Raw genomic sequence first — 22,774 nt, forward strand, 5'->3', positions numbered from 1 at the left:
TCGGCGATGAGCCAATCGGTTTTGTTAGGACCCAAGGAAACCCATCGAGCACACGTCGTTTTTTCCAGGACCGTGTGGCCATGAATGGGGTCGTCACTACAATGACGCCGTGTCGATGCAGTCATGCCGTCATATATGACGCGGTCAATGTCGTCGTCGTGGTCGCGTCTTGCAATTATACTCTCAAAGGATGCTATGTGTCCATTTGTCATTTGTGGATGAGGCATTGGCGGTGTGTGGACAATGATGTTGGTGATTGGTGAAGACCACGTCGAGGTAGACCTTGACAATGATGTGTTGGCGAAGAAGCAAACGTGAAACAGTGCGTCGTTTGAGGGTGTCCCTCGCTGATGACGTATGTTGATGCCTTGCTGTTGGAGAAGTCGTGTGTCATACCGACCTGCATGTGGTTTCAATGAGAATTATTATCTTGCTACACTAGTAGAAAAAGGGGCTTTTACCCTGGTTTGTAAGGGCCTTTTGTCCCGGTTTTCGAACCAGGACTAAAGGGTCGTTACTAAAGCCCTAACCCTTTAGTCCCGGTTCTTACACGAACCGGGACAGAAGGTCCTCCACGTGGCCGCTGCTGTCAGCCCAGGCAGGGGGGCCTTTGGTCCCGGTTGGTGCCACCAACCGGGACCAATAGGCAGGGCCTTTTGTCCCGGTTGGTGTCACCAACCGGGACCAATATGCATCCACGCGTCAGCATTTCAGGGGCTGGGGTTTTTGTTTTTTTTGAAGGGGGGGGGGGGGTTGGGGGGTTAATTTAGGTGTTTCATATATTGTGTTAGCTAGCTAATTAATAGAGAGAAGTGTCCTCTCTTATCTCCGTGCTTGGTCGACGCTACGTACTATATACGTATGGAGAGGAGTAGACACGCTAGCTAGTAATCAAATGAAGGAAACAGAAGATCGTCATGAACATATGCATACAGAGAGAAGTGATATCGACCACCTCTCCTTCTCCGAGAGATTGGTCGAACAACAAGTTCTCGTATATCTATCCGACACTACCGGCTACATATATACAATAATTATCTCTTACAATACAATCTCCTAATTAAATTGTAAGAACACAGGGTCCACATAGTATTCTCCGTTTTCAGCGATCACGTGGTCAAGGAAGAATGCCGCCAATTCCTCTTGAATTCCTCGCATACGATCTGGTGCTAGGAGTTCATCCCGCTTCCGAAACATCTAATTTGAAGAAGGGGGTCAATACACACACACACACACACACATATATATATATATATATATATATATATATATATATATATATATATATATATATATATATATAGGGATTGACTATTCGTCACCCTGGGTGAGGAATAGTTATTCTTCACCCCCCTCTATTTTACCACCAATGCACTGTAATTACGTTTCGTAAGTTTTGTCTTATTTTTTACGTAAAAAGAGATCGTAAGAAAATATATAATCTCCGTAAAAAATATTTTATGTTATGTAAAATTACAAACGTAAAAACATAGTGTAAAATATACATAAACTCCAAATTTTCTTGTCTTATGACCTATTTTTTTTTCTTATATCAAATTTTAGGTAGTGAATCAATATGAATGTAACTATTTGAATTCCCAATGTAATTTAATTATGAAGTCATAGTAAGATTACCTAGGGTGAAGAATAACTTTTTATGCACCCTGGGTGATGAATAGCATCACTATATATATATATATATATATATATATATATATATATATATATATATATATATATATATATATATATATATATATATATATATGAATAAATGAAACTCAACACAAATGACGGTAATAAAATAAAATTGTGAATATTATTGCTTACGCACTTCATATTGTTCTTCAGAGTAGCCCCGCTCATAGGTCGTGTAGCGGATGGACTCGCAAACGTAGTATCCACAGTAATTATTGCCGGATTCCTGCCACAACCACTTTTCAAGAAATAGAGGTCAATCAAACTGATAAGCAAGCATGCTAAATGGTATTGATGAAACTAGCGCTTGAATCACTAGGAGATGCGCGGAACATGCTACTATAGTACTTACTTTCGGGTGTTTAAATTGCAGCTTCTTCGGCAGTCCCAGAGCTTTTGTGGTGAATTTTCTCCAAACCCTGCCAGACAAAGAAAACAATTACTTGATATCAGGAAATGAACAAAGTTGCTGATATGGTGGATAATGATCGATTTAACTTACTTCTCGAGCATTTGAGTCATATTCGCATAGTCCTGGGGATCTTTTCGTCTCGAGTCTAAGACGGTTACTACTCCCTGCTCAAGCTTAATCTCTAGGAGAATATAGTGGAAGCTGCGCATGCATGCATAAGTCATCAATTACATTATCATAACCTGGACTAATAAGGGAAACCGAATATGCACAAGACAGTAACACTCACTTGAAGTTGTAAGGAAAGAGTATTATATCTTTGTTTTGATTTAATACCAACGATTGTAGCAAGTTGGCCTCGGCTTCTTTGGGATGTTTTTCAACCGTATATGCATCTATGAGATTTGTGTTAATGAACCCAATATCACCGATTTGTCTTTTCTTCAATTCGGCGATCTTCAATCTGCATAATATAGTGAGGATAATTATAAATACATGCAATGAAAGAGCTGACCTATATAGAGAGACTTAATGACAAAAGTAGTACTACTTATAGACAGTAGCAAGTGATCATTGTTTTATCAAGGGCCTTTTGATTGTAAAACTGGAAGAAATCCTCAAATGGAACATTCAGCAGTTCAATTCCAACGAGGTCATGCTCCGGTTTAACTCTCAGCGTCAAAGTACTCGTCCCATCAGACTCTCTGCAGGTTTTCATGTACCAATCATGTAATCTTCGTATCATCGTTGTTAGAGATCTTTCATCTTTGATGAGAGGCTTCCCGTAATGGTATTTGTGTTCGTCCACCTCCATGATTTCATAATGTACATCGTCGGGCAGGTAATCTCCAAGATTGCTATAACCGGGCACCATCCTCGGTTCATTAGCGACGATGTCTTTTGACACCTTGAGCGGGGGGCACGATTGGTTCGCTTGTTCGCCGAGCTGGGCAATTTTTTTCCCAGCTCGTCGTTCTTTTAACCTTTGATCACTGACAGTACTTCCCGACCGCTCCGCTTCGGCATATGTCTTTGCAAGAATGCGCTCATAGTTGCCTCTCGGCGGAGACTTTGGTGGTTTTGTCAGGGCAGCCAGAGTGCGCTTTGCTTTCACCGGATCTACCTTCTCCTCCGGAGGTGGATGTTTCTTTGCTTTCACCCCTTCAAAGAAGTTTGTCACTTCGGCTCGCACGATCTTCCTGGTTTCCTCCTCGGTCCTCTCGTATGGTAACTTCTCTGGAGTCTTCAGAGAAGGACCGAATCTGTATTGCCTCCCGCCTCTGGCAGCTGTACTGCTAGACGCCGGCAGAGCAGACGGAGCGGCTGCGGCTGTCTTCTTTCCTTGCTTACGAGGCGGAGGAGGACTACGACGCGCCGGAGCAGCCGCAACGGCGGCGGGTCTCTTCCGCCCTTGCTGACGAGGCGGAGAAGGAGGAGGCTGGCTGCTCTGGCGCGCCGGCGCAGGCGGAGAAGGAGGTGGAGTGCCGCCACGCGCCGGAGAAGGAGGCTGAGTGCCCTGATCACTCGCCGGAGGAGGAGGCGGAGTGCCGCCACGCGCCGGAGAAGGAGGCTGAGTGCCCTGATCACTCGTCGGAGGAGGAGGCGGAGGAGGAGGTGGACTGCCCTTACTCGCCGGAGCCGTCCAGTTTGGAAGGTTGATGAGCTCCTTCCGCCATAGGCACGGAGTCTTCAGAGCTAAACCCAGCCGAGTCTCCCCTTCACCGGTAGGGTGGTCAAGCTGGAGGTCCTCAAATCCCTCCGTTATTTCATCCACCATCACCCTAGCATATCCTTCTGGAATCGGCCGGCAATGATAGGTTGCGCCGGGTTCAGGAGGTAAAACAGAGCCAACAGCCGCCTTGACTTCGAAGTTCTGCCATTGCGCCATAAGGTGGCAATGTTGAGACTCCGTGATAGCATCCACGGGGTAGCTAGCAGGAGCCGTCAAGACATGCTCCAGCTGAAGCAGCTCGGTGGAAGCCACGCTGCTTCTCCGCTGAGATGGCGGGGTAGCTTCGGGGGTAGTTTCGGCTTGTCGATTGCTGTCTCGTTCCTCTAGCGCTTGAACCCTTTCGTGCAGCTTCTGAATTTGGGTCTGCTCCATTTTTTTCCTCCTCTCCTGGCTTTTGTAACCGCCTGCGTCCGGAAAACCAGCCTTCCACGGAACGGAGCCTGGCGTGCCTCGTGTCCGTCCAGGGCGCTCAGGATTCCCGAGGGCCATTGTGAGCTCGTCGTTCTCTCTGTCTGGAACGAACGTCCCTTCCTGCGCTGCATCGATATATTGCTGAATCTTCTTGACTGGTATTCTCAAAAGATCGTTCGTCCAAACGCACCTCCCTGATACAGGGTCCAAGATTCCGCCAGCCCCGAAGAACCAAGTCCGGCAACGGTCTGTCCAGTTCATTGTCTGTGGTTCGATCCCTTTTTCAAGCAGATCATTCTCAGCCTTGGCCCACTTAGGCCGGGCTTTGAGGTAGCCACCTGACCCCGTGCGATGGTGAAGCTTCTTCTTCGCAGCATTCTTCTTGTTTGTCGCTGACATCTTCTTACTCTTTTCCGATGTCTTGTGGGCCACAAATGCGGGCCAGTGATCTCTGATCTTCTCATACCGGCCGATGAATTCTGGTGTCTCTTCTTTGTCGACAAACGTTTTCAGCTCATTCTTCCACCTCCTGAATAGGTCTGCCATCTTCTTAAGAGCATGAGACTTGATTAATTGCTCTTTAACTGGCTTCTCCGGATCCTCCTCTGGCGGTAGGGTGAAATTTTCCTTCAGCTCAGTCCAAAGATCATCTTTCTGCATATCATTGACATAAGACACCTCAGGGTCTTCCTTCTTAGGCTTATACCATTGGTGGATGCTGATCGGGATCTTGTCCCTAACTAGAACCCCGCACTGAGCAGCAAATGCATCCTTTGTCCGGATGGGTTCAATCGGTTGGCCGTCGCGCGTGATTGCTGTGATCTCAAACCTTTCATCCGAGCGCAACTTTCTCTTCGGGCCTCATCTCTTTACCGCAGTTGTGCTCGATCCGGAGGGCTAGAAAAAAGAAGAAAGACGAGTGTTAATTAATATGTGTACATACCAAAACAATGAATGCATCAATTAGCTAGTCAGGACAGGCTTAACTAATATATTTACCTGGCCGGACTCTGTTCGGTCACCGGAGCCGTCACCACGGGCTCCTTCTTGCACCAGCATTGGGTCACCGGAGCCATCATAATCATGTCTTTCCTCCTCCACTCTTCGATCACCGTAGCCTGCTTCTTCACCCTGTTCTTCCAGACCATCATTGTCGTTAAGATACGACAAGATATCACCTCCGGCTAAGATTATGTCCCCCAACACCTCTTCTGCTTGCTCGTCTCGTCCGTGCTCCATTGTTTCTGCAAATATTACAACATGGCAATTATTACACAAACATGACAGCAGGTGGTTAGTGCAAATGTAGACCTAGCTTATTCCGGGTTTGGGGTGGCCTCAGCAACGCTTCAAGGGTAGGGGCGCGGCGGGAGGGGGTAGGAGACCGACATCGTTTTTTTCTACGGTTTGGGTGTGATCGAGAGTTTTGGTCGAGCGAGAGGGCTGGGGGGTGCTCCCGTGGTATAAGTTATCACGGTCGAGAGGGGGTATAAATATCGACCGTCCATCATGTCGACGTTATCTGGGAGGGAGTTATATATATCGACAACGACGACATACATACATGGGAAAATAATGTTATCGGGGAGGGGGTATATCGACCCCCCCCCACGTGTTGAAGTTACCGGGAGGGGGTTATATCGACAACGACAATGAACGTACATGGGAAAATAATATTATCGGGGAGGGGGTATATCGACCCCCCCTCGTGTTGAAGTTATCGGGAGAGGGGTATATCGACGACGACAGACCCGATAAAACATAAGAAAATGAAGAAGAAACAAAAAGAGGAGAAGAAGAAAAGGAATAGAGGAGAAGATCGAAGAAAAAAAAGAAGAAAAAAAAGAGGAGAAGAAGAAAGGAATAGAGGAGAGAAGAAGAAAAAATAATTTTTTTTTCTATTTTTTCTTCTTCTCTTCTATTCCTTTCTTCTTCTCCTCTTCTTTTTCTTCTTTTTTCCTCTTCTTATTTATTTCTCCTCTTCTTCCTCTCCTCTTCTTCTCCTTTCTTCCTCTTCTTATTTTCCTTTTTCCTCTCATTCATAAAAAAATGTTCAAATAGAAAATTTCGAAAAAAAGTAAAGGTTTTGCCTAATGCACTGCTCATATGAATATACAAACATTTGCATATTCTACAATAATTAATATCACCAAAAAAAATCTATGAACAGAAAAAAATCCTAACTTTTCTAAAAATCTATCTTTTGCATATATACATGAACATATATATACATAGAGAACATATATACATACATATACATAGAGAAAATGCAAAAAAAAAGATCTAAAAAAAGGACATATAAACAGATATCCACACATACATATACATATAAGCATATAAATGTGCAGAAAAAACAGGGAGGAATTAGGGGGCGGCGGGCGGCGTCGGCGTCGTCGGGGCGGCAACTGCTAGGTAACTCTAAAAATTTCCTAAGTGTGAACTTATATAGCAAAGCCTTTAGTCCCGGTTCGTGGCACCAACCGGGACTAAAGGTAGGCATTAGTCCCGGTTGGTGCCACCAACCGGGACCAAAGCCCTCTTTTCAGCAGCGCAAAGGGCGCGAAGCGGCGGCCTTTGGTCCCGGTTGGTGGCACCAACCGGGACTAAAGGGGGGGCATTGGTCCCGGTTGGTGCCACGAACCGGTACCAATGCACCCCTTTAGTCCCGGTTGGTGGCACCAACCGGGACCAAAGGCCTCTTGCTGCCTGCGTCGCGGCCAAAAGTTTAGTCCCACCTCGCTAGTTGAGAAGGGCTCGGAGTGGTTTATAAGCCCCGCTGCGGCTGCTGTCTCGAACTCCTCTCTATAGCAGGCTTCTGGGCCTAACTTTGGCGCGCTGCCCGTTGAGCCCTCTAGCCCTTCTGAGCCTGTATTTGCAAACCCGAGGGTTGGAGGGCCCAGCGGACAGCGCCCCAACAATTTTTTTTGCTGTATTTAGTTTTTTTATTTTCATTTTTGCTTTATTTATTTTGTTTTGTTTCTACTTACAACAAAAAACTTATTTATTTTATTTTATTTTGTTTCTAATTACTTATTTATTTTACTTTATGATAATTCTTTTTGCTATTAAAGTTTCTATCAAAAAAAGTTCTTTATGAAAATTCTTTTTGCTGTATTTAGTTTTTTTGTTTTCTTTTTTGCTTTATTTATTTTGTTTTGTTTCTACTTACAAAAAAAACTTATTTATTTTATTTTATTTTGTTTCTAATTACTTATTTATTTTACTTATGATAATTCTTTTTGCTATTAAAGTTTCTATCAAAAAAAGTTCTTTATGAAAATTCTTTTTGCTTTTAATGATTTTGAACAGAAAATACTTCGATAATTTTGGTTGCATCAATTTTATATGATTTTAGTTTCAATAATACTAGAGGTTTCTTATAATGTTTTGAACAGAAAATACTTTGTTAATTTTAGTTTCATAAATTTTATTAAAGTTTATTTTATTTTGTCGGAACACAAGAAGTCCGGAGTTGTAATAAGTTATTAAAAATAAAAAAGAGGTGCAATGCTCGTTGATTTGCTTCAAGCCTTTCGGAATAGTGTAGACTGCACTGCACATAGCTCCATGCAGTCTACCTTATTCCTCAAGGTTTGAAGCTAAGCAACGTGAGCATTGCACCTCTTCTTCATCGTCTCTGCACTCAGGGCTTATAAACCGCTCCTAGTGCCTCTCAGCTAGCGAGGTGGGACTAAAAAACTGCTTAGTAAGAAACTCTAGTACCGGTTCGTGCCACGAACCGGTACTAAAGGTGCTCGTGGGGCCATAGCCTCATTAGTACCGGTTCGTGGCACCAACCGGGACCAAAGGGTGGAATTGGTCCCGGTTCGTGCCACCAACCGGGACCAATGGCCTTGCACAGCGGCATGGTGGTGAGTTTAGTCCCACCTCGCTAGCTGAGAGAGCCGCACCTGTTTATAAGGTGCGGTGCGCCTGAGCTGTCGAGCTCCTCTCTAAAGCAGGCTTACGGGCCTAACCTCTCTGTACATGCTTGTGGGCCTACTGGGCCTTCTGCGGGCCTGAATCCTGGCCCATGGATGGGTTTCTAATCGTATTCAGGGCGTGGTGGCCCAGTAGGTGGCATAATTTTTAATTTTTGGCCTGTTATTTTTCATGCATTTACTAATTATTTTGAGCTATAAGACCCTAAAATTGAAAAGCATTTCAAATAAACTCTGAAAAGGTTGAAAGTTGGCATGATATCATCATTTCATCCACATAGCATGTGCAAGAAAGTTGAGAGGGTTACGGCAAAAACTAGATGCACTTCGTGTACAAAACGGACAATGGTATCATACTCGTCTGTTACAAAGTTGGCATGGTATCATCATAATAGTTGCGGGAGAAAGTCTTCACTTTTTCTTCGCTTGTGTCATTTGCTTATTGCGCCGTAACCATGGATAATCTTCATCGTTTATCAGGATGCTTGGGTCAGCCTTGACTTTGAAGGGAGGAATTTCATGAAACTTTTCATAATCTTCAGACATGTCTGTCTTGCCCTCCACTCCCACAATGTCCCTTTTTCCTGAAAGAACTATGTGGCGCTTTGGCTCATCGTATGATGTATTCACTTCCTTATCTTTTCTTTTCCTCGGTCTGGTAGACATGTCCTTCACATAGATAACCTGTGCCACATCATTGGCTAGGACGAACGGTTCGTCAGTGTACCCAAGATTGTTCAGATCCATTGTTGTCATTCCGTACTGTGGGTCTACCTGTACCCCGCCTCCTGACAGATTGACCCATTTGCACTTAAACAAAGGGACCTTAAAATCATGTCCGTAGTCAAGTTCCCATATGTCCATTATGTAACCATAATATGTGTCCTTTCCCCTCTCGGTTGCTGCATCAAAGCGGACACCGCTGTTTTGGTTGGTGCTCTTTTGATCTCGGGCGATCGTGTAAAATGTATTCCCATTTATCTCGTATCCTTTGTAAGTCAATACAGTCGAAGATGGTCCCCTGGACAACGAGTACAACTCATCACAAACAGTGGTGTCACCTCTGAGACGTGTTTCCAACCAACTCCTGAAAGTCCTGATGTGTTCACATGTAATCCAGTCGTCACACTGCTCCGGGTGTTTGGAGCGCAGACTGTTCTTGTGTTCATCGACATACGGGGTCACCAAGGTAGAGTTCTGTAGAACTGTGTAGTGTGCTTGAGACCAAGAATATCCGTCCCTGCATATTATTGAGTCCCCTCCAAGCGTGCCTTTTCCAGTCAGTCTCCCGTCATACCGCGATTTAGGGAGACCTATCTTCTTAAGGCCAGGAATGAAGTCAACACAAAACCCAATGACATCCTCTGTTTGATGGCCCATGGAGATGCTTCCTTCTGGCCTAGCGCGGTTACGGACATATTTCTTTAGGACTCCCATGAACCTCTCAAAGGGGAACATATTGTGTAGAAATACGGGCCCCAGAATGACAATCTCGTCGACTAGATGAACTAGGACGTGCGTCATGATATTGAAGAAGGATGGTGGGAACACCAGCTCGAAACTGACAAGACATTGCGCCACATCACTCCTTAGCCTTGGTATGATTTCTGGATCGATCACCTTCTGAGAGATTGCATTGAGGAATGCACATAGCTTCACAATGGCTAATCGGACGTTTTCCGGTAGAAGCCCCCTCCATGCAACCGGAAGCAGTTGCGTCATAATCACGTGCCAGTCATGAGACTTTAGGTTCTGGAACTTTTTCTCTGGCATGTTTATTATTCCCTTTATATTCGACGAGAAGCCAGTCGGGACCTTCATACTGAGTAGGCATTCAAAGAAGATTTCTTTCTCTTCTTTTGTAAGAGCGTAGCTGGCACGACCTTCATACTGCTTCGGAGGCATGCCGTCTTTTTCGTGCAAACGTTGCAGGTCCTCCCGTGCCTCAGGTGTATCTTTTGTCTTCCCATACACGCCCAAGAAGCCTAGCAGGTTCACGCAAATGTTCTTTGTCACGTGCATCACGTCGATTGAAGAGCGGACCTCTAGCTCTTTCCAGTAGGGTAGGTCCCAAAATATAGATTTCTTCTTCCACATGGGTGCGTGTCCCTCAGCGTCATTCGGAACAGCTAGTCCGCCGGGACCCTTCCCAAAGATTACATGTAAATCATTGACCATAGCAAGTACGTGATCACCGGTACGCATGGTGGGCTTCTTCCGGTGATCTGCCTCGCCTTTGAAATGCTTGCCTTTCTTTCGACATTGATGGTTGGTCAGAAGAAATCGACGATGGCCCAGGTACACATTCTTCCTGCATTTGTCCAGGTATATACTTTCAGTGTCATCTAAACAGTGCGTGCATGCGTGGTATCCCTTGTTTGTCTGTCCTGAAAGGTTACTGAGAGCGGGCCAATCGTTGATGTTTACAAACAGCAACGCGTGCAGGTTAAATTCCTCCTGTTTGTGCTCATCCCACGTACGTACACCGTTTCCATTCCACAGCTGCAAAAGTTCTTCAACTAATGGCCTTAGGTACACATCAATGTCGTTGCCGGGTTGCTTAGGGCCTTGGATGAGAACTGGCATCATAATGAACTTCCGGTTCATGCACATCCAAGGAGGAAGGTTATACATACATAGAGTCACGGGCCAGGTGTTGTGATTGCTGCTCTGCTCCCCGAAAGGATTAATGCCATCCGCGCTTAAACCAAACCATACGTTCCTTGGGTCAGCTGCAAACTCAGCCCAGTACTTTCTCTCGATTTTTCTCCACTGCGACCCGTCAGCGGGTGCTCTCAACTTCACGTCTTTCTTACGATCCTCACTGTGCCATCGCATCAACTTGGCATGCTCTTCGTTTCTGAACAGACGTTTCAACCGTGGTATTATAGGAGCATACAACATCACCTTCGCAGGAACCCTCTTCCTGGGGGCTGGCCGTCAACATCACCAGGGTCATCTCGTCTGATCTTATACCGCAATGCACCGCATACCGGGCATGCGTTCAGATCCTTGTACGCACCGCGGTAGAGGATGCAGTCATTAGGGCATGCATGTATCTTCTGCACCTCCAATCCTAGAGGGCATACGACCTTCTTTGCTGCGTATGTACTGTCGGGCAATTCGTTATCCTTTGGAAGCTTCTTCTTCAATATTTTCAATAGCTTCTCAAATCCTTTGTCACGCACAGCATTCTCTGCCTTCCACTGCAGCAATTCCAGTACGGTACCGAGCTTTGTGTTGCCATCTTCGCAATTGGGGTACAACCCTTTTTTGTGATCCTCTAACATGCGATCGAACTTCAGCTTCTCCTTTTGACTTTCGCATTGCGTCCTTGCATCGACAATGACCCGGCGGAGATCATCATCATCGGGCACTGGTTCCTCTTGATCTTCAGCAGCTTCCCCCCTTGCAGCATCATTGGGCACATCGTCTGGTTCCTCTTGATCTTCAGCAGCTTCCCCCGTTGCAGCATCACCGTATTCAGGGGGCACATAGTTGTCATCGTCCTCTTCTTCTTCGCCGTCTTCCATCATAACCCCTATTTCTCCGTGCCTCGTCCAAACATTATAGTGTGGCATGAAACCCTTGTAAAGCAGGTGGATGTGAAGGATTTTCCGGTCAGAGTAAGACTTCGTATTCCCACATATAGGGCATGGACAACACATAAAACCATTCTGCTTGTTTGCCTCAGCCACTTCGAGAAAATCATGCACGCCCTTAATGTACTCGGAGGTGTGTCTGTCACCGTACATCCATTGCCGGTTCATCTGCGTGCATTATATATAATTAAGTGTGTCAAAAACCATTGCAGAACATCATGAATAGATAATTAAGTGACCAAATTAATAGAAGTTCATCATCACATTAAAACCAAAGTACATACATAGTTCTCATCTAACAACATATATATAGCTCTCCAGAGCATCAAATTAATTAAACCATACATTGAAACTATGTAAAACATTTCAATGCGAAAACAAATGCGATCATAATCACAACCAAGGTAACAATTGATCCAACGGCATAATGATACCAAGCCTCGGTATGAATGGCATATTTTCTAATCTTTCTAATCTTCAAGCGCATTGCATCCATCTTGATCTTGTGATCATCGACGACATCCGCAACATGCAACTCCAATATCATCTTCTCCTCCTCAATTTTTTTTATTTTTTCCTTCAAGTAATTGTTTTCTTCTTCAACTAAATTTAACCTCTCGACAATAGGGTCGGTTAGAATTTCCGGTTCAACCACCTCCTAGATAAATAAAATCTATGTCACGTTGGTCGGTATATTTGTCATAAACAATAAATGAACCAAATAGTTATAAAAAGATAATATATACCACATCCGAATCATAGACAGGACGAGGGACGACGGGGGCGGATACCAAAACCATCGCACTATGTAATAAGAAGGAATAATAAAAGTAACAAAATTAGACAAGTAACTATCTAAAGTAAGAATTTTTTCCTTTCAGAAAAAAGATAAGAACAAGAGGCTCACCACGGTGGTGCTGGCGACGAGATCGGCGCGGGCGATCGATGGCGGTGAAGACGGGGACGGGACGTGACGGACCGCTAAACCTAGACAAACCTCGGGGAAAATGGAGCTCGGAGGTCGAGTTTCGAGAGGAGAAAGATTAAGTAGTGTGGCTCAGACATTTCATCGAACACCTCATGTGCATAGGAGGTGAGCTAGAGCACCCAAATGCCCTCCCCTCGCCGGCCAGAAAAAACAGAGCACTGTGGAGTGCTCTGCTGTGGCGATGGGGTATATATAGGGAACTCTTTGGTCCCGGTTCGTGGCACCAACCGGGACTAAAGGCCTTTGGTCCCGGTTGGTGCCACGAACCGGGACCAATGCCCCCTTTAGTCCCGGTTGGTGGCACCAACCGGGACCAAAGGCCTTGTGCTGCCCCGCGTCAAAAGTTTAGTCCCACCTCGCTAGTTGAGAGGGCTCGAGAGTGATTTATAAGCGCTGCTGCGCCCACCCTCTCGAGCTCCTCTCAACTGCAGGCTTTCGGGCCTAACCGTTCTCTTTGCCTGTGGGGCCTACTGGGCCTTCTGCGGGCCTGAATCCTGGCCCACGGATGGGTTTCAAGTTGTATTCAGGCCGTGGTGGCCCAGTAGGTGGCATAATTTTTTTCTCTATTTTTTGTTTTCTCTTTTGCTTTATTTGTTTTGTTTTGTTTCTACTTACAACAAAAAACTTATTTATTTTATTTCGAATTACTTATGTATTTTACTTTAATTATTTTATTTTTATTTATTTTACTGCTGCTATTTTTATTTATTTTACTGCTGCTATTTCTATTTAATTTATTAAGGTTTATTTATTTTAGTTACTATAGTTTATTTTATTTTATTTTATTAAGGTTTATTTATTTTTATTTACTATAAAAAAATGAACATAGATGCGCCTATAGAGAAAATTCAACCTAAATTCATAATAAACTTCTATGAAATTCAAAGAAATTTACTGTGAATTTAGGTCAAATTCCCTGTATAAGGGCATCTATTTTCACTTTGAGAGGAGCTCAACAAGGCAGAGAGGGACGGGCTTATAAACTGGTGTGAGCGCCCTTTGGTTGGCGAGGTGGGACTAAACACTGGCCGCAACTAGGATCAACCCTTTAGTCCCGGTTTGTGTTATGAACCGGGACTAAAGGGTGGTGGGCCAGGAGCGTGGCCCATTGGTCCCGGTTTGTCCCACCAACCGGAACCAAAGGGTCCGGACGAACCGGGACCAATGCCTCCACGAGGCCCGGCAGGCCCCTGTGACCAAAGCCCAGTTTTCTACTAGTGCTAGTATGTGATTTCTATGAGATGAAATTGATACTACTAGATTTTGTTCTATAAAGGTGTTTCTCATAATTGAAAGTATGTACTTCCTCCGTCCCAACATATAGCACATATTAGCATTTCTTAAAGTCAAACTTGCTAAACTATGATCAAGTTTATACAAAAAGAATATTAACATTTAAAATGTTGAATCAATATCATGAGGTTCATTATGAAATATATTTTCATTTGGTATATATTTGGTACTTTAGCTATAGATGATTTTTATGTATAAACTTGGTCAAAATATGTTAAGCTTGACTTTTGCAAAAATCAACGTGCACTATATTATGGACAGAGGGAGTATCATACATAAACCATGGATTAATATAGAGTAATTCTGTGAGAGGTTCCAAGTGGAATTCCTAACGTATTCGTGATTCTCCAAGCTATAAAAATACTCTTTGGTGTTTCCTAAGCGTGACTGCAGAGGAAGCATCTTCTGTCATCGCAAGACAGAGAAGGAGCGTCTTTGTAAGATCAAGACAAGAACTTTACTGCCGACTGTAGAAAATATAGATAGTCTAAATAGTTGGTGTCGTATTGATCTGACGCTCATGAAGTATGTATAGTGATACAAACTTAGAGAGTAAGAAGGCTGGAGACTTGTGATACAAGAAAATGTTTTACCTCTACAATATTCTAATTTATCTCTAGTTCATAATCTCTAGTGTGTATGTATTCTAAAATTCACTTTGAGTTGTAGCGGCGGTGAAGCAGACAATTATGATTGAATTTGAAGTCTTGCGCTTCACTCATCTTCTTCGCAGCACCATGATTGACCGGTCTGCACCTAGGGCGGTGAGTGTGTCTCCTTTTGGTGCCTTCTTTGTCTTCTCCTCTATTCCCTCCCGCAATCACATCAGGAGTGTCGTGAGCGCAGATGACGAGATGGACGCTATTGACTAGAGTTGTTGCCGATGTGTAGCTGTAGACGTAGTTGTGGATGTCAAGGTAGCCGATCATGAAGTAGTCGTGCTCGATGTTGTAGTCGTCGTGGATGATGAAGCCGCAGAAAGTCGGAGGCGCAAAAAAATTATGTTATGTTATACATGACGAAGCTGCAATCATGGACGATGCATCTTGCAGATGTCAGAGGGTACCGTCGGCGATGAGTCCACCGGTTTTCTAGGAAACCCATCGAGCACACATCAATTTTGCCAGGACCGTGTGGCTATGAATGGGGTCACCACTACAATGACGCCATGTGGATGCATTCGTGTCACTGTATATGGCGCGGTCATTACCGTCTGGTGGTCACCTCTGGAGTTATACTGTCCAAGAATGCTAGGTGTCCATTTATGAACGAGGCATCGATGGTGTGTAGACGATGTTGTTGGTGAAGAGCATGTTAATATAGATTGACGTGTCGGTGAAAAAACAGCAGACGTAAAACACCGTGTCATTTGAAAGCGTCCCTCGTCGACGATCGTGTGTTGATGCCTTGCTGCCGGAGAAGTCGTGTTTCACACCGGCCTGCCTGCGTGTGGTTGATGTGGCTTTGCTCGACGTTTTTTCCCCTCACGCCCGACGTAGTCATTACAGCTTTGACGTCATGGCGCAGGGTCGGTGAAGATCGCTCGGAGCAGGTGATGTCGCTCGGCCCAATATGAATGAAGCTACGTGGTTTTTCTTCGATGTGGTGCTCCTGTCTGTTTGTCTTCTCCTCCTTTTTCTTCTTCTTCTTCTTCCACAAATACTTGTCATAACTTAACTTAAGATAGCTGACCACACATGTCATGTGGTAATGTGGTGCTCCTGTCATCATGTGATCCCAGTCATGCTGCACGCACATGCATGGGTCTTGTCCACAGTTTGTGCACACGGGATCCGATGCTCTACTTGTCGCACCGCATAAAAGATTAAAATTAAAATGCATGCATAACCCATGCGTGCACCTTTGGCTGGATTGGTTTCTTTCTCTTTGCCACTCATGCAGTCATGCATGCGTGGATTGATGGGATCGGCCGCCGTAGCGCGTGGAGATGGCGAGCTGGCCGGCTCTCTCGTTTTGCGGCTCGCGCGTCTTGCTTGCGCTGGAAGCAGACAGAAGCAATCTGCATGCCGCGCGTTTATTTTTTATTTTTTCAAGGTTCAAAAAGGTTTATTTGGTGGCTACGAAAAACTAATCTAATAGAATTTTGAAAACTGAAACTCAAAGTGCTCTAATGATAGGGAACACGGCCCCGGGAACTCAAGAATGGGAGATCGATTTAATCTTTTGATTAATTGGGTGCTGCGGTTTCGAGGAGAGGTGATTAATCTCTTTAGGGCAGCGCGTTGCATTAATGGTAGAGGAACTTAGGATCGGTGTTGTGCGACTAACCGCTCTTTTTTGCGGGAAAAAAAGAGCAGTTAGTCGCACAACACCGATCCTAAGTTCTGATGCATGTAAAAAATATAGACGGGCTGAATATTTAGTATTGTCTTATTCTGACCCTCGTGGGGTAAATATAGTGGTACTTTTTCTTTTTTTATTTACTCTGCCTATTAGCTTTAATCAAAGTCAGGCTTTATAAAGTTTGACCAAGTTTATTGAAGGTAATCTAATCTTTCACAAAAAATATATGGTGTGAAATAATATTTAATGATGATTCTAATGGTAATGATTTGGTATTGTAGATGCTAATAATTTTTTTGAAGCTTGGTCAAGTTTACAAAGTTAGATTAGAGACAAAGCTAAATATATAAAGTTAATAAAACCCAAGAGAGTGTTTTTTTTGCGAGAAAACTTTCTATCTATTCATCTTCAACCATGGCAGTACGACAAACACCAGAAATAAAAAAAAAACGAAGGGAGTTGAGAGCAAGAAGCCTAGAGACTTGGGTCCAAGAAGATATTTTATCTCTACGTTATTCTAGATTATCTGATTATCTCTGGTTCGTAATCTTCAATGTGTATGTATTCTAAGAGCATCTCCAATAGATGGTCCAAATTTTGGCGGTCCAAACAGGTGATGGTCCATATTTGGAGCACCAAAAAGTGCTTTTTACATCTCCGAAAAAGGCTCAACTCCAACAGATGGTCCAAACGGAGATGTAAAAAATAGAGCAACTCCAACAGATGGTCCAAAAAAAAGATGCAAAACCAGTCGGCGGCCGCGCGGCTGCTGTTCAGCCACTGTACAACCGCGGTTTTGCGTTCAAATATCACTTCAAATTTGAAATAAAGTGCATCATCATTATAGTTCGAATCATAATAAAAGTGCATCATCATCATCATAGTTTGAAATCCCTCTACCAAAAGTGCAATGTCCCAATCAAAGTTTTTTGGCCTACAAACTAAAATACACATGAATATCATTCATGTGGATCATCAACACCTCCGGCGTTGTGAACCATGGTACAATCATCATCATCATCGGCTTCTTTGTCGACGTAGTGAAGCGGTGAAGTATCGTTGTCGAGAGCATGACCGAAAGCACCTTCATTGCCTCCCATGTCGCTCATGTTGCCACCCATCGTGTTGCCGCCAAACCCACCTCCCATGTCGGTCATGTTGCCTCCGAAGCCGCCCATCGTGTTGCCGCCAAAGGGATCTCCCGTGCCGGTCATGTTGCCTCCGAAGCCGCCCATCGTGTTGCCGCCAAATCATCATTTGCCACATTTGCCGCGTGCAAAAAAGCTTCGTCTTCAAGACTACAATGGAACGTACAAACATTCAACATCACTCAATTTGAAACAACAAACGAGAGCACAAAATATATTTTTTACATATGGTCCAAAAGTTAGATATTTTTACATTTGGACCATCTATTGGAGATGCTTTTTTTTTTGGCGGTTGCTATTAGAGATGCTCTAATAACATCGACTATGCCAAATAAAAATATAAGATCACTGTGTGGAGCTGCCTAATTTATACAGTAGTACTATAGTGTTAAAAACGCTTTTATATTGTGGGATGAAGGGAGGCAATGCTATACCTACGTACAATCAGCTACGTGTTTTAGTAATTAGCAACAAGGACAATTTTGATTGGAGATAGGGAAAGGAGGGGGCCCACCAGTATGAAGAGTTGGTTAGGAAGGTTTCGTAAAACTTTACGTACTAGATGTCCGTAGATGTAGGATTATTCCTATAGTATTTATTAGTAAGATGTGACAGCAATATACATAGATCCATATGGAAGTGGAAAAGTTACAACCTATGAACCACCTGACAATGACTGTAAACAGCTTCATTAACGTGCCAGCGGCAGTAGTTGTAGGAAACGACCACTCTTGACGTGTACGTGCGGACGGCACAAGAAAAAGTATGGAGGGACGTGGACGACAGCGACGCCGCGCCGGCGTCCGTGCGGCGTGGTGCGGCCGGGCCTAGACGACCGCCGGGAAGGGGCTGAGGCGCGGCGAGGGGCGGAGCAGCAGCGGGTGCTTGCGCGCGCACACCAGCCCGTCGGCCTCCTCCATGTCTATCTTCTTCGCGTCGCCGTCCACGGCCCAGTCGAAGCACTGCACGAGGGCCGCCACGACGGCGGGCACGGACTGGAGCGCGAGCCCCATGCCGGGGCAGCCGCGCCGGCCGCTCCCGAACGGCAGGTACTGGAAGTGCTGCCCGCGCGGGTCCAGCGCCTCGTTGCGCCCGCCGGCCATGAACCGCTCAGGCCGGAACTCCAGTGGCGCGTCCCAGTTGGCCGGGTCGCGCGCGATGGACCACAGGTTCATGAACACCGCCGTGCCCGCAGGCACCGTGAACCCGCCTACGCCGCCGGCCGCGGTCACCACCATCTCCTCCGTCGACTGCCGGTGCGCGATCGGGGCCGCCGGGCGCAGTCGGAGCGTCTCCTTGTACGCCGCCTGCAGGTAGGGGAGGCTCGCCACGTCGCCCTCGCCCGCGATCCTGTCGCGCCCCACCACCGCGTCGATCTCCTCCCGCACCTTGCGGAGGCACTCCGGGTGGTTCATCAGCTCCGCCAGCATCCACTCCACCATGGCCGCCGACGTGTCGGAGCCGGCGGTCACCACGTCCTACATCAATCCATCCAACGTGCATGATCGAGAAGAATTCAATAAACGCAACGGCACGAAGAAGAAGATTAATCCAAATCTTGGGTCTTACGATGACGAAGGCTTTGATCTTCTTCCTGGTGAGCTTCACCTCCGCCGCCGCGTCGTCCTCCAACTTGTCCAGCAGGATGTCGAGCAAGTCCTTGCTGCTCTCCGTCGTCGTTCCCGTGGCTGTCTTCTTCTCCGGCGTCTCTCCTTCTGCTCCACCACGCATCTTCCTGGCCTCCCGGGCCTCCTCCTTGTGCCGAATCATCTGCTCGAGCAGCGCGTCGAAGCGGCGGTGGACGTCGGCGGCCCGGCGGCCGAGGCCCTGGAGGTCCCAGCCGCGGCACACGGCGATGTAATCCTCGACGTTGAACGCACCGACGAGCTCCGCCACGGCCTTGACCAGCGCCTGCGCCTCCCCCGTGACGCTCCCGGGCACGGTGCTGGCCATCATCCTGATGATGGACGTGTTCGACAGCCGGATGAGCGCGGCGGTGAGGTCCACCGCCTCAGCACCCGACGCCTGGTGCAGCACGCTCTGCAGCAGCGAGACGAGGCCGGCGCGGCGGACGGGGCGGAGCTGCTCGACGGTTCGGGGGCCGAGGAGCTCGGACATGCAGAGGCGCTTCATGGAGCGCCAGTGCGGGCCGTAGGGCGCGAAGGCGAAGCCGTCGTCGCCGTACGCGAACTGGCGCGCCACGGCCGTGAGCGGCCGCTCCGAGATCTTGCCCTCGTGGGTCCGGATGAGCTCGGCGGCGACGCCGGCCGAGCTGGCCACCACGCAGTGGGTGGAGCCGAGCCGGATGTGCATCAGCGGGCCCAGCCGGGCCGCCAGGTCGTGGAAGGTGCGGTGCACCGGCGGGCGCACCAGGTGCAGGTGCCCGATCACCGGGAAGCCCCTCGGGCTCGGCGGCAGCCGCGGCTTCCGGCCCCCGCCTCTGCTCAAGGCGGCGATCATAAGGACCGCGGTGGCGAGCGCGACCGCGAGGAGGGAGGCCGTCACTGGGTCCTGCGTCAGCTGCCGAAGAAGAAGCAGCGCCGGCTGCTGCATGCTCGACGCCGTTGCCATTGCCGCGAGGGTACCACCTGCTACCTCTGGACTACACTGACACGCACGTAACTGGTGTGTGTTATATATAGGCGGCAAATGCAATTAACAAGCTGGTGATGAATTAACTGAGCTCGCATGGACTCGTCGGTAGGTAAACGTATGGATCACCATGATCTATCAGCAAGCTTCACTGGGATCGATCGTATTCGCTGCGTGGTGTGTAAGAGCATCCACACACGTAATCCGGTCTCCCAGACGTCCACGGATGCGTCCGTTGACTGTCCGTTTTGAGCCCCTATTTATTCGTTCATATAGCCATACTATATTTCTGATCACTTGCATGTGAAGGAAGAAAGAAACCTCCTCGCTCTTGTCCAAGCCAAGAGAACGGTTGACCCCCTCTGCGCCGCCGCCGATCTTCCTCGTCTTCTGTGGCCTTAAGGCCATGGAGGAGCGGTGGATCCCGGTCCTTGCCGGCGGGAGGGCTCCGTTTTCATATGTTTATTTGAGTTTTTCTAGGGTTTGTGTCCTGCTCAGGAAGACGAGACGGCGGCAGCTTCATGAAGGCGGAATAAGGTTCTCTTCGCCTAGGCCGGTGGTGTGTCTAGTATCGTCGGAGGGCGTGTGAAGATGTGTCTCTTGCGGATCTCGCGGGATTCAATTGGTGCTTGTCTTTAGTGGATCCGGTCGGATCTGGTCTCGGTTGTCTACGTCAGTGTGCCTTCAGGTTGGATCCTTCTGATCTAGCGATAGTTGTTGTTCTGATGCGTTGGTCTGTGGGGCCTTACCACGACGACTTTCCGACTGTCTACTACAACAAGTTTGATCCAGCTCCGCTGAGAAAGGAGTGATAATGGCGGCGCGCCTTCTGCTCGCTTCAGTGTTTGTAGTCATCATTAGGTGGTCTATGAATCTGGATGTAACTTTTACTATTTTTTGTGTTCATACTGCCATGATTGATAATGAATAGATTGGAAATTTCCCCACAAAAAAAGAAGGATGAAAAAATGTGGTTCAAGGTGGGCCATGTCCTACGTGGCGGACTAGCGTGTCCACGAGCCCTTATATACTCTCCATATTTGGTCTCAATATGAGAGTTTGTGGACAGTCTCTAAGAGCATCTATAATCGGACCCCTCAAATCCGTCTCAAACGCCATCCGGTCGCTGCCCGGTCATGAAATTTGGACCCAGGCGGGCCCCTGAAACGCTTGGGCTGACCGGCACCCCCATATCCTGCCCAAATACAGGGTGGATATGGGGGCGTCCGGGCGCGCCGGGGCACGCCCGCCACGTCGGACCCAGCCTGTGCTGGCCCACCCGACCCCACTTATATTCGTCCCCATCCTCTCGCTGGACCAAACCCTAGCCACTTCACTCCCTCCCCTCCACTCCCCTCCACCACCCGAGCTCACCTCCGGCGGTTTGCGACCTTCGCCATGGCAGGCAGCGGATCGGACTCCGACCAGTCCGGATCCGTCGACTGGGATGGCGTCCCATGTGGGTTGGAGGAGGCAATGGCAGTTCACATTGCACTCCGCCGCTCCCGGGAGGACAGTGTCCAGCTGATGGACGGATCCGTCCATCGCGACGCCATAGCGTCGGCTCACCGGGTGCTCAGGTCCTCTGGTACTGGATCCTCACGGTCCCGGCCGAAACACCTCTCCTTCCCCATCATTGGTCGGGCAGAGTATGAGTCCTATCGGGAATGGGTGGCCCGCTGTGGGAAGGAGAGGATAAGGGCCGCTGAGGCCCATATCGCGGCGGAAATGGCGACGACGAAGGTGGCTGATGCGGCGGCGCGGGCGGCCGCAGAGGAGGAAGCCATCCGCACCCGCATTGTGAAGAAACGGCAGCGGAGGAACACGCACGCCCTTGCCCGAGAGTAGAATCAGGCGGTCTGTGCCATGGCCGGACTGCCACCGAAGGAGAAGGAGGACAGCTCCGGCGACGAGCAGATCCAGCTCGATCCGTACTGCGTCTTCGACTGGTACTTCCGCGAGATGAACGGCAAGGGCGTCGAGAAGGGCAAGGGCAGCCATGGATGAGCTCCACCATAGCCAAATATTTAGTACTACGAGTATTTTGCGGAAGCATTTGGGGAAGCAATAAATTCAAATGGTCAATGGTCAACATTTCTCCCGTGAATGGTGTGAGTGGATCTAAAATTTTGTTACTATAGATAGTGTGATTATTAAAGTCAATGATGATCGACATGGTTATGGTCGCTAGGTGGTCCGAGGACATTGTTGTAATTTTATTACCTCTGTTGTTCTTTGTATTGCCATGATTGAGAATGAATAGATTGAAAATTTCTCGCAAAAAAGAAGTTAACGTGACCATGATTATACTGCCATGATTCAAATAAAAAAAAAAGAACTACGTCAAAGTGACCCCCTATCTTCAATGTTATTTAACATTGTTGAAGATATATTAGCTACTCTGATTGAACAGTCCAAACTGAATGACCAAATTGCAGGGGTGATGCCCCACCTTTTGGATGTGGTAGGGCTGCAAACGAGCCGAGTTGGAGCGAGTTGGACTAGGCTCAGCTCAGATTATACTAAAGTATAAGCGAGCTCAAACTGAGTGAAGCTCAAGATCGAGCAGTAGAAAGTGGCTCATACACATATTGTGTCGATCTCGAGCTAGTTTCGAGCTAAATAAGATAATTTTATTAATATTTTAAGACAA

At 47.1% G+C, this 22,774-nt stretch overlaps 1 protein-coding gene across 1 annotated transcript; it reads right to left on the bottom strand.

The window, feature by feature from the left end:
- Window positions 1–18,098: 18,098 nt before the first annotated feature.
- LOC109733276 (cytochrome P450 93G1) lies at window positions 18,099–20,366 on the bottom strand. Its single transcript, XM_020292471.4, has 2 exons — window positions 19,099–20,366; window positions 18,099–19,007 (listed from the first exon to the last, which is right to left on the bottom strand). The coding sequence occupies exons 1-2, from the start codon at window positions 20,098–20,100 to the stop codon at window positions 18,357–18,359; spliced, it is 1,653 nt and encodes a 550-aa protein (XP_020148060.1). The 5' UTR covers window positions 20,101–20,366; the 3' UTR covers window positions 18,099–18,356.
- Window positions 20,367–22,774: the final 2,408 nt, after the last annotated feature.

This window comes from Aegilops tauschii, chromosome 2 (genome assembly GCF_002575655.3).
Source record: "Aegilops tauschii subsp. strangulata cultivar AL8/78 chromosome 2, Aet v6.0, whole genome shotgun sequence".
NCBI classification, from domain to species: Eukaryota; Viridiplantae; Streptophyta; class Magnoliopsida; order Poales; family Poaceae; genus Aegilops; species Aegilops tauschii.

Excerpts from the sequence above, each read along its gene's own strand:
- LOC109733276 (XM_020292471.4), bottom strand. The coding sequence starts at position 20,100 with ATGGCAACGGCGTCGAGCATGCAGCAGCCGGCGCTGCTTCTTCTTCGG. Across the intron at positions 19,008-19,098 it reads AGATCAAAGCCTTCGTCATC|GACGTGGTGACCGCCGGCTC; the intron begins GTAAGACCCAAG and ends GGATTGATGTAG.